The 12,036-nt window shown below is 45.0% G+C and overlaps 4 protein-coding genes across 4 annotated transcripts in view; 1 reads left to right on the top strand and 3 right to left on the bottom strand.

Annotated features, from left to right (window-relative positions):
• The window catches only part of LOC126561385 (uncharacterized), a 390,544-nt gene that overhangs the window by 308,780 nt on the left and 69,728 nt on the right, over positions 1-12,036 (bottom strand). The window lies entirely within an intron of this gene.
• The window catches only part of LOC126557347 (lysophosphatidylcholine acyltransferase-like), a 238,922-nt gene that overhangs the window by 183,570 nt on the left and 43,316 nt on the right, over positions 1-12,036 (bottom strand). The gene's annotated exons all lie outside the window — the stretch shown is intronic.
• LOC126557212 (cytoplasmic dynein 1 light intermediate chain 2) overlaps positions 1-12,036 on the bottom strand; it is a 367,651-nt gene that overhangs the window by 341,231 nt on the left and 14,384 nt on the right. The window lies entirely within an intron of this gene.
• LOC126557262 (all trans-polyprenyl-diphosphate synthase PDSS1-like) overlaps positions 1-12,036 on the top strand; it is a 39,362-nt gene that overhangs the window by 26,167 nt on the left and 1,159 nt on the right. The window contains exon 5 of the mRNA XM_050212974.1: positions 1,593-1,682. Coding sequence (XP_050068931.1) covers positions 1,593-1,682 — 90 coding nt within the window. The remainder of the gene's footprint in view (positions 1-1,592; positions 1,683-12,036) is intronic.

Genomic DNA, 12,036 nt, shown 5'->3' with positions numbered 1-12,036 from the left:
AGTTCATTAGAAGGATAATGGATGGCGTCTGTAGTTCGGGGCTTGGGTTCGCAACACTTCCCAGTATCAACAGATACGCTTGAACGTGTAGTTTGATGGCGTGCTACGCATATGCCGTCCTTGGTTGTGGCAGGCTAAGGTCCGCGATAGTTTGTAGAATTTGGGAAGCCCTAGGAATTCTTGATGAATCGATGTGCATTAGAAAGATTTGTTTTTAAGATCTATCAATTAATGTAGAAAATCCTGAGTTCTTCTTGGCTTAACGACCCTACAGGTCATGCGTGCCATCTCATGGCTTACTAGCCGTATTTAAAACACTTAGTTAGATGGTAAGTCCCAACTTCATAGCGTGTTGAGCTTATGCTCTCCTTAGTTGGTTAGGTTAGACAAAGACAGTAGATAGCATTTAAGATGGCCTAACAAATCTTGCTTTATTTTTGTGTATTACAAACATCTATGATTTTCTGTCAAGTTGTTCAAGAGCTCCTAAAGCGTATTGGACGGATAATGGATTTTTAGGAGGTCCTTGAATGTTTGAAATTCTTAGCACATCAGGAAGTTCTAGCAATTCTTGATGTATCAGGTCGATTGCAACAGTCTCCAGGATTAAGATTTCGCAGAAACAACCGATTTCCCTTCTACCGATTAGAGCTGTCGGTGTGAAAACCGGAACACGGACCAAATAATGCAGAACGCATCAACATTCCAGCTCTGTTCCAGCCGGACGCACGGACATCGCGCACATAATGGGGACGATAAAATCGTTACCGTGCGCAGGATAGTGCGTGTGTTAAATTTTTGCAACGTTCCTGCATAAACAATGAGTGCACCGTTTCGATACTCGTTTTTTTTGCCCGTACCCGTTCGACCGCTAGTAGAAAATTGAAACATTAGTAGAAACCGAGGAACCGCAGGTATGGAAACTGCTATCCGCTATACGCATGGCCAAATTTGGACCAGCCCGGGGCGAAGGCGTGAAAAAGGTTTAATATTGACACTACGTGCAACGTCGGGTGTGCATACCGAGCGCGGTACGGATTGGAGTAAGTCGCGGTAAGAAAGTAAAATTTACGATCCATTGAAATTGATGCCGAGACCGAGGATGGGTACGGTGGGTAATTTGTTGCAATCGGTACGATACGATCGCCACACCAGTGTTGCCGGTGTCACCTGCTGCGCTTGGAAAGAAAGCTTACTGTCCGCAACCCGTTAAGTACTTTAACCTGCCAGATAGGAAAATTCGCACCTGAGAATAGCGTCCATTTTTATTTTTGGAGCATACTACGACCTATGGAATCTTCTCTTTCTTGTGTAGTGTATTGGCTAAAGCCTGTGTTGGATTAGTGTGCGCGTGTCGATCGCCAGCTGGACAAAGTCTTCGAAACGTTATCGTGACATTTAGCTTGCGTCCTCTGCATCCTTTGCACCACTTGGCTACCTTTATCCTTGACGGTTCGTTTCATCATCCCGCAGTTATTTAACGATTTCGGTTACGCACGCCGCCGCGCTGGATTTTACGTCTTTGCGTTCAGCTTCATCCTTCACTCACGCAATCGGTTTCCTTCTGCTTCCTTTACGCTTCTTCTACGCAGGTGACGCAGGCCGGTGACTACATCCTTGCCGTTGCCTCGATGCTGTTGGCCCGCCTGAAACACGACGAAGTGACACACATCCTCAGCCAGGTGAGTAAACGTTGCAGACTGACCTTAATCTTCGCTCTTATCAACCGGGATGAAGCATCCCTCACTATTGCGCGTTAGCATTAGAAGCATAATTGCACCATGTAAAGCCATGTTGGAAACATTTTGCCGTTGGAACTGCGACGCGGAAAAGCGTCTATTGGTGTCCGCCGCGAATATAAGTGAGAGTTTGGCCCGAGAGCAGCAGAACGATGAGTAAAAACCAAGAAGAAAGCTTACTGGTTGTGTGCGACATCTTTGAATTTTTGTGAAAGTTGCGTGACAGCAGCCACACACACACACACACATCCCGCAAGTAAACAACATGCCCAACGTTTCGCACTCGCACCCCATTTCGAACGCCTCCCCGCCTCCTCTGGATCAACAATGGATCAGACCTGCGGGGGAAAGCTCTCTCTCTCTCTCTCTCTCTCTCTCTCTCTCTCTCTCTCTCTCGTGAGGCGTACTGAAGTCTCTCTTGAATTATGTCTGCCCGGAGGGTCCACGGCCTTTTTGTTGGACTTGGATTCCACGCGCGATCGATTGAGATCTGATCTGCCGGTGTTCATCTTAAGCAGTTTCGCTTGCCGTGGCTTGCTGATTGAATGGTGTACACCGGTGCAAGAACTATAGTATTTTAGCGACAAACAATCTGCGACATAAAGTAAGAAGCTTTATTTTGCCATTTTGTCGATATCAGGTGAAAGTTGTCTGTCTGATTTGATGCCTCCTGATGTCATCCTGCTGTCATTGGACGGTGGGGAGCCTGTTGCCAGGTCTCACTGACACGAAATCAATTTAGCGAACATCCACCATTAAACTATATTAATTAAACAACCAACGAACGTTGTCGTCCGGTGTGTGTTGCCCCTTCGCAAAGAGGGGGGGGGGGGGGGGGGGGGGTTGTGGAATTCGAAAAATGCCATCCAAATGATGACTACCGCGGGAAGTCAGGCTAGTATCTCCTCCCTTCACTTTAAAAGTTCGTCTCCTCACCCCTTCCTCCCTTCCCCCCTTTTCCACCCCCCCCCCCCCCCTTCTCCTTGTCCCCATTGCACAGGAATGAATCATCCCGCATAGCTTCCTTTCACTCTCTTTACACTCGTCGCTCGTCGGCCCCGTACCTGAGCCGAAAAACTTTCGCAGCTCGAAACCGCGCCACGGAAACGGAAAGGAATTTCTCACGCTCGCTTCGAGCGTATCGTATCGAGGTCAGATTATAGCACATTCTTACCCAGCAGTCAACACGTGAACGATAGGGGGGGGGGGGGGGGGAGGAAGTGGTTTTGTGGATGACAAAAACACACTCCAAAAGCATGCATTTCTCCAAGAAAGAAACAAAAAAAAATAAAAACAGGAGAACTTTCGATGGTAAAGACGAATACTAAGAGGTTTGTGAGGCGAGCAGAAAAAAAAAAACACAAAACAAAATCTTAACAGCTTCACATAACGTTAAACCTACCAACCCATATGTGTCTGTAGGTCTGCAGTATTTTTTTTTTGCCTTCTTAAATTTCGCTTTTCGGTTCGTCGCGAAATCGCGTTCACTCGATCCGGTTGACGATCTCCTGCGTGTGTGCCTTGCGTGCCTGTGTGTATGTTTTTTCTCCTCCACTCGCTTCTTTACAACATTTTTTTTTTGTTTTTGTTTCGCTCGAGTCATCCATCCTGTTCGCGTACAACCGATACAGTTATATCATGCGGTGGGCAAGCATGATTGCTGCTGCTCTCGGTGCTCTGGCTCTGATGGCTGATGATGGGGGGGAGGAGGTCGGATCGATTGCGCCGCATTTTTGCGGCAAGTCAAACGTAAGCAAATGGAGCTTTTCGTTGGTCCATTTTTTGCTGCCCTCTCTTCTTTAAGTAATGACACGTACGTGTCTATGCGTGTGTGTGTGTGTGTGTGTGTGTGTGTGTGTGTGTGTGTGTGTGTGTGTGTGTGTGTGTGTGTGTGTGCTCACCTGCTTTGCGATAGTGTTGATTACTAATTTGCACATAAGAGCAGCTACGATTGCGTTGCTCCAGTCGCAATGCTTATGTAAAGTTCTTGCTCACGTTACATTTGTAAGGTTATCTGCTAACCAACCATTGATTTGATCAATTTGCGCATTAGCATTCATCTAAACCTGCTATCGCTCACCCAAACAGTCATAATTCGATGCAGAACCCTTAAAAGACATTGAAAAATTGCCCTTTTAATCGCGTGGAAAGGAAAAGACATGAAATATTTGAGAGACCCGAGAAACCCGATTATTCGTTCTTTTGTTGTTGTGATGCCACAAGAAACTCCACGACAACCTGTGTTGGTTCAATGTATGAAAAATTATGATACAAATAAGACGATTTACCACACACTTGGAACGCCTGGAAGGTTTGCAAGGGTTTAATTTCTGCAACATTTAGTGACCTTCTTGGTGATTTTCCGCCAAATAAGATGTGCTGTAAAATTGGCAAATCATTCTTGTGTGTTGTTTTACACATTTGATTGTAATAGTGGTGCACAAAACGTGCACAAATCACGCATAATGCCGCGTTCGTTCAATGTACCGCACCGTGGAGTACGAAAGACTTCAACGCTCCTAAAAAAGCGACGAACCCTTAACTGGTAATCCAGATTTGTGAATCGGTGCAATTTCTGGCGATGGCATATGATGGATGCGTTCGATTGTGGTGAATCGAACAACCCCTCTCCCCCCCCACCTCATCTTCCCCTTTCCTGCACCGGAGAGAGTGAGAGAAATAAATCACCTTTTTTCATATATTTTTCCTGTGTTTACTTCCTTTCGCTTATGAAAGCTTTTCGAACAAGAAAAAAAAAAAGGCAAAACAAATCGCTTGAAGCGATGTTAAAGACGACGGCAGGATATGGGTCGGAGCCGGAAGCTCATTTGTCACCCAGCCCTCGCTGGTGGGATGTGAGATGTCGTGTGGGAAAAAAAAGACAAAATTGTGTCACAAACACAAACACAAACACAAACAAACCACTAGATCGAGCCGCTGGCCATTTTCCGGGGGATCCTCCTTCCCTCCTCCCCTCCCCCGCGCCTGCTATGATATAATTGTGATTGTGCGGATGGAATGGTTGGAAAAATGTGTAACATAATATTGGAAAACCCCAAAAGCGTGACACACACTCTGCCGCAAACCGAGAAGAAAGATGGTGATTGTCGCATCGTCGCGTATCATTCTTGCGTGCGCTTGTGTCACGCGAAACACGCGCAAAGTGTAGTTGCGCGTTGGCGTTGGAATGGCTATTTCTTCACCCTCTATTCACGTGCCCTTAATCTCTTGCTCTCGCTGTCACCTTTGCTCACTGTATTTGCTATCAGAAAGCGGAGAGAGGACACACTAACTGTAGTCACAAATAATAATAATAATGTCACAGCGCTCTGCGCCGGTGGTGTATTGCGAAACGGGACACGAACAAAAGACGCTCTAAAGGGCATGGGAGAAAAAAGAAGGAAAACCCTTTTAATTGCAAACAGAAGGTGCTGCTGCTAAGCGTGATGGCGAAACTGAACCATGGGATGCTAGTGCACACCGATGAGTTTGCCATAATTGCCTTTCGAAGGCATGACAAATAACGTACTTATGTCACAGCAGCAGGCACGAGCGAGCGCGTTTTGGTTTTTTTTGTTTGTGATGATTTAGTTGGGAGGTTTTTGCTTCTTGTACACACAAAAATCACAAGGAAGATGAGCTCGCTTGGTGCACTGTTTATGATTTATTTATTTGCAGGTTTTATGTCGAACAAAACACACAGGAAAAAGCTTGAAAAGCAAGCAGATACATAATTCAGTCCATAACAAAACTATGCGAATAGATGTGTATTTTTCTTATTCCATTCCATCCCATCCCATGTAACATTTCCGTCACCTGTAGACGTTTCAAACGCGTTTCTGTTTGTAAATTAGTAGACTGCTGTACGTCGTGTGCTATGAATTATTTGCATTGAGCGCAGTTCGGGACAGTCCGGTGTTAAAGGCGACAGACTTGAGCTGTAGTACAAAAATTCTTCTGTACAAAAATAAGGTTCATCTCAGCTTTTTCTGCAGCTCAATGTATTATTTTAAATCATACTTTCAAGCAAATTTAGTTTCCCACTATGTAGTCTGGATGCATTCCATTTTAAGATGCTGTAGTTTATAATTTTTATTTCATGTTGGAAAAATATCTTTCAGTTATTATCGAAATATGCTTATTTTACCTTATTTTAAACAACTTGCAAGAACACAATCTGGACGGAATAATCTGTTAGGCTTTATGCCCAAAGCACCATCAATAACTCTTCATTATAATTATTTTTTTGTCGCAATTGTTGCTGCTGCTTCTGACTGATTGCCTGTTTGTGAAGCCTTTTCCGCTCACTTCCGGGCGAACGGAGCACGCGAGGAGGGGCCCGACCGCTGACAGTGGTTGAAAGTGCAACAGCCGTACATTAAGCTTGACAGTAATGAGCAAATGTAATGTAAAATCAATAAAATAGCAGCAGCAGCAGCATTGAGCGAGAAGAAGGCGCGAGAGGGCTGAGAACCATTTGGGGACGGGGATGGAGCGTTCGGTCGGTGAAATAGAATCGTCGTAGCCGTCGTCCGCACTGACATTAAGTGCTCATTTAGACGGATCGTAAAGATCATCCTACCCGACTGGTTTTGTTGCGCCATTTGTGCCAGCCGCCAGCGCTCATCATCGCCCGTACGCGGTGCATTGTATTGGGTGGCTTAAGCAGTGCGGGCAACAGCAACGGCTAATAGCAATAATAGGCGCGAGCAACAAAAATCGCCTGAAGGCGATAAAAGTACATGAAAATCGATGCAAACCATGGCCATGGACGTGGGGTCTTTTGATTTACTCGCGCGCACACACAAAAAATCTAAATCCATCCCCCCCCCCCCCCCCCCCCCGAGGGGGGGGGGGGGAGTAGATGTAATAATGTTGATGAATTTTTGTATTCGTGTAACGCTTCCGGTGCTGCGAGATGCGTTCCGTGTCATTCTGACACGATGAACGGTCGTGTGGAAAAGCAGCACACGAAACGAGCAGAAATCTACAATTGGAAACGAATTCGCTTCGAACGTCGATTACCTTCAAACGGAGCTTTTTTTTTTTTGGTTTTTGCCTCCCCCCTACCCCGCGGAATTGTGAATTAGTGGGATTTTTGTTCCCCATCTCAAAAACAAAAACGAAAGAACAGTTGAAAGGAAATCATAATTCAGCTTAATTTGCTGCTGAATCGTTGCTCTTGGGGCTCGCAGTAGGAAGGATTTCCGTTTTGGTTTTTAGTTTTTGGGGGATGGATTGGAAGAAGCTAAAGTAAATGAGCGCCTTTTGAAACATTCACCTCACTTAGCTAACAATTTGACCTACTCAAGCACGAACTGTTAATAGATCGTTAGCAGAGCAAGAGTAGGTGCCGAAATCGATGCGAACGGCACACATTTTTCCTTCCTTTTCGATTGAACCGTAACGGAAAAGTAACGGATTGAACTTTCCATTTCACTTGGACCGTTCTAAGCCTGCAAGCATGTGTGTATGTGTGTTTATTCTCGTACCGAACAGCTTCTCAATGTGGGACACTGAACCGGCTTCAGGCCTCCGGACGCCGACACGGTTACGAGAACGAGCTCACGGAGCTTAATGATGATTGCCGGTTTCGGGTGTTTTGCAACACCCGTGCGACGTGGCGTACGAAGCAGCAAAGCCAGAACAGTGTGTGCCAAGACCAGGACATACAATCAATAGCAGCGGAAATAACCTTTTCGCTCATCTTAATCGCTCAATCTACCGCTGCCAACCGGCGGCAGAATTTGTCGATTCAATTAATGTGCCGCGGGCCAGCAATCACAATTTCAAGGTAACAGCAAACAAAGCACCCTTTTGCGTGCTTTATGCACCACACTGTAGCTCTGTGTACGGTACTTTACGAACCGAAGCGCGTTTTTGTTGCTGTTGATGTTGTGTGTTTCAATTTCTGTTTTGTGCTTCTTTTCTGCTGCGCAAGCGAATCAAGAACCAAAATAAAATCATAATAATCACACATTTTCGGATTTGGGTTTTCGTAAGCGGTGGCAACAAAAAAGCAAGCAGATTGCAATGCGGCACTATAAGACCCAAGCTCCCCTCCGCCCCCTTTCGTTAGTCAATCGATTTTTTGTTTGCAAAAACCGTGTCCCCCTTCCAGGGTTGGGGGAGGGAAGGATGAGAAGGAAGGGTGGGTGGGGGGGGGGCGGTTGAGGAAGGTAGAAAGGGAAAGGAAACACAGAACGATGCAGTTTCTTCCTCCCCCGACGGGGTAAAATCCATCGCGAATGCAACGAAAAGAGCAAAACCGATCGAAAGACTTAAACGAAAACCCCGTAAGCGACGAACCCTTCTTTTGCTCTTACACGACTAGCGCGACAGCCCCAAATGCCAGTCGGCCGAGTCGCGTGGGTCAATCCTTTACGGTGCTCAAGGTCGCGGACACAGCGAGTTCGCAAGGGGCTACCGTTCTCGGCTTTTATCCGTCTGTTCTACCCAACATAGCTGACAGTGGGGATGCGTTACGGCCAGTGCGTTTTGTTTGCTTATGTTTATGCTTTTTTTTCTCTCTCTCTCTTGCCCGCACCAACCATTTACTTTTCTAATCATCAACAATCGCATCAACCACCGATGGCGGGCAGTGCGGATGGCCATGGTTTATCAAACTGTTCGGCTGCAATTTTCCAACCCAACCGGTCCCTGGCAGCGGAGGCGACGGGCAGGCAGATGATGATGTTGCTGATGAAAAATAAAACAAAATCATTGACCCACATATGGGCTGTACCCATCCCGCCCTACCCCATCGGTTCCTTCATCTCTTTTTCATCGCTCGTCGTTAAAAAAAAATAAAATAAACGGTGCATTCTTCCGGCGTTTGGTGTGCGATGTAACGGTGCCTATTACAACAAAAAGTGATCGCACAAGGTGACCTTGGTGGGGCTAGATGATGATGCTGATGTGCTTGGCTTTTACACACACGCACACACAGAAGAGGAGGGCAAAAAATACGCGAAATTAAATGCTGGGAAAATCTTGCACCTTTGAGGCCGGTGGTGGAGCGTTGCGATAGACTTACAGTGATGGGCAAAACATTAGAAGCAATCTAAGTCAAACCATTTTTAAAAAAATGCTTATCTTTATATCGTAACCTTTCAGGAATAATTTTCTTTTGATTCTCAGCTCTTCTTGAGCTGATTTTGTAACAAAATTTGTCTAGGCAGTTGCTCCTTGATTCTTTCGGGAATTATACATATAACCCTTTTTTAAATAAAAACCTCGAAGGATGATGACTTAAGCTAGAAAAATATTTTTTTTAGTAAGCTGCTGTTAAATATTCGAGCTTCTATAGCCAATAAATGGCCGGAGTGACCTATCAGGTCGTTAAGCCAACACAAGTGAACAGAACTTTACGAGCTGTGTCGTTTGGTGCCATTCTCATGACATGACTAACCCACCAGAGCAGCTTGACGTCTCTACTTGGCAGCGCAATGGTGGATTCGTTACCATTAGAGTTCACCAAAAATCCTTCTGAGCATCTTCTTCTCGTAAACATATTTCGTTCGTTTTGAATAGAGTCCTTGTCTCAGGGACGTGTGTGAACAGAAGTGTAAATGGAGCGCAAAAATCCAGCCTCGCTTGTTACGACCAGTATTTTGAGTGGAGAAGTTGATACATAGTTTGTGGCTCTTCATACAAATGATATCTACATCATCAGCTCCAGAAGTCTTCACCTACGAATCCCGGGTGGCCATCCCTAGCGCCAGCTTTAAGAGACGACAGTCAAGTAGTTGAAATTGCTTTAATTTCTGCACCACAAACGGACTTCAAAGACTAGATTAGTCTTATTGTAATGTCCATCACTGTATATCGTTAGCAGTCAGTGTTGAGCTACATTCATAAATGCACCAATTTACCAATCTGCTAACGGGAACACAAAAGAAGACTACCCCTTTTTATAACCATGTGATCTCCCCCGAGCGAGTGGTCTTCTTGCATGATGATCGTGGTCAACACGTGGTCAACTACGACAAAAGAAGTCATTATTTCTGTGCTCGGTTCAGCCTAGGCATGGAACATTCATTCGAATCAAATTGCGCGAGGTTTGCGGGCATGGAATGGGCTGGAGAATTCGGAGAATATTTGCTTCCCTGGTACATTGTTGCGTGTGGTAAACCAACGCACCTGTGCTGTGGTGTTGATTGAAGGAAGCAGAAGCAGTTGAGATTCGCTAATTAATACGGCCAACAGTACCAACAGTGCGGCCAAGACCTTCTTGTTTGTAGCCGTGCAACATTCGGGCTGGCTTATGGCGATGTGTGTACAAGCCTGCACGATTTGTTTCCGCTCCAGCCTCCATGCTTCAAACGCATGCTTGAAGATGCTGCTGATGGGGCCCCGATCGAATGGATCGAATTGGTTTGCCTCGCAGCAGAAACATCAACAAAAGAAATCTGGCAGAAAGCTTGCCGCGCAGTAATAAAAGCAAACTTGAAGCACATTTAAAAAAAAGCTGCATTTGTTTTGGTGGTGGTCCGAACGATTTTGGGTTAATATCACGAGGTACCGTGATGATGACAGGTTCCGCGCGAAAAGACCCTGACGTTCAGTAAACCGGCAAAGTAAATGTCTTTAAAAATATATTTATGTATATATTGTTTCGAGCACCAGCACGAATGAGATTTCGCCATGGCTAGAAACAAACAGACCAAATCATCTTCACCTCTCCAACCCGCCCCCTCTTCGCCCCTGCTCCCTTGTCCTTCTCGTCCTGTCCTGTCAGAGTAAACAGAGCGTTCGAACCGTCATCATCGAATTAGTTTCGCTTTCGATTTTTGTTGTTGAATTGATGTAATTGCTTGCGCGCTCCGACCAGGAATCGGTTTAGTTCTCACGGTCAGCTGTGTGTGTATTTTTTGCTAACTGTTTAGTGTAAAAAAACACACACACAGCAACTCGCACAGAAACAATAGACATGCATTAGCACGCGTGTTTGTCGCGTGTTTTCAAGTACATTTGATTAAATTGGTTAAACATTTTCTGCACCAAGGCGCGAGGATTCATGCTGGTTTTGTTTTTCTTCTATGGTTTCGCAAAATCTTTCTGCCTGTCTGTCAGGCGTGAAAGGTTACGAGAATGGGAGGACGTAAGGGTAAACATTGAGCGGATAATTTGATACACTCACTTATCCTCTAAACTGCTCACGGTCGAAACAGCCGCGTGTAGGTCTACCAATCAACGGAACAGATCACTTCACACTTAATTTAGATTTACAGCAACGCTCTGTCCACCGTTCTAAGATGTTTGGAGAATGTCATATGATGTCAAAAATTCTTCCAAGGACTTTCCTTTATTAGTCTTCAAATTTCTTTGGAGGTTATTATATGAAAGAGCTCTTCAAATTGATGTCCTTAACTTGATGCTTAAAGTCCATTTCGGTTTTAATTGCTTATCCTTCATAAATCTCGCGCGCTCTCGATAAGTTGCGGCATTTCTTGAATGAGGGTTTGAGGCTCTGCCCATTATAGTAGATTCTCACATAAAACGTCACGTTTTTTCTATCCAGAATTACTACCACTCTCGGGGAATTACTTCAAGGACTCTTCGAGTTTTGACCGTCTGACTGCCGAATCAGATGACTCTGACTTTACAAACCTTCTGGTCTAAGATGAATTCTTCTTTTCTTCTTCGTTGGTTCTAAAATCTGTAGAGATCTTGGCTTGCGATTACTTTCTTCTTCGACTTGATTCTATCCGTAGCTATCCAACTCTGTATATGACTTTAGTCATCAGTAAATGATACAGTGAAGTTCTTTCGGTAAGACCTTAGGTTATTTTCTGCACAAGCTTCCAAGTATCTATATCACCTTAAATGCCACAAGCTTCAAAGATAGAACTATGAACCAACGCAAGATTTTCCAAACACCCAAGAAGCCGGATGTCTGACACCTTGGATCCGCAAACGTTTGCTGGTGCATATTAATGCGCTGCCGACGTTTAGCATCACATTAAAATACAGTTTCTTCCCTCATCAACTTTTCAACACATTCAACTTTAACTGCAACAACAAAAAAAGCCTCCACAATTGCCAAACAAAGCGTACAATTGTAGCTGAGCGGTGGTGCGATTAAAAAGAAACCATTAGACCAAAGTCTCTCACTTGAAGTAGGACTTTGTTCTGGTGGAATGTTTACCATTCGGGTTGACGAATGCAAACAACAAGTTTGGCAGAGTTTTAAGCAGTTGTCACATATCCGCTACGCTTTCAAATAGAAGACCCAACACACACACATCTCATCACACCTTATCTTCCGGGTTCGGGTCCGGTACTAGGCAAACAA

The sequence above is a fragment of the Anopheles maculipalpis genome, chromosome X, assembly GCF_943734695.1.
Source record: "Anopheles maculipalpis chromosome X, idAnoMacuDA_375_x, whole genome shotgun sequence".
In the NCBI taxonomy this organism is placed as follows: Eukaryota; Metazoa; Arthropoda; class Insecta; order Diptera; family Culicidae; genus Anopheles; species Anopheles maculipalpis.
The sequence above is the reverse complement of the archived record's forward strand: the minus strand, read 5'-3'. Positions and strand labels throughout refer to the sequence as shown.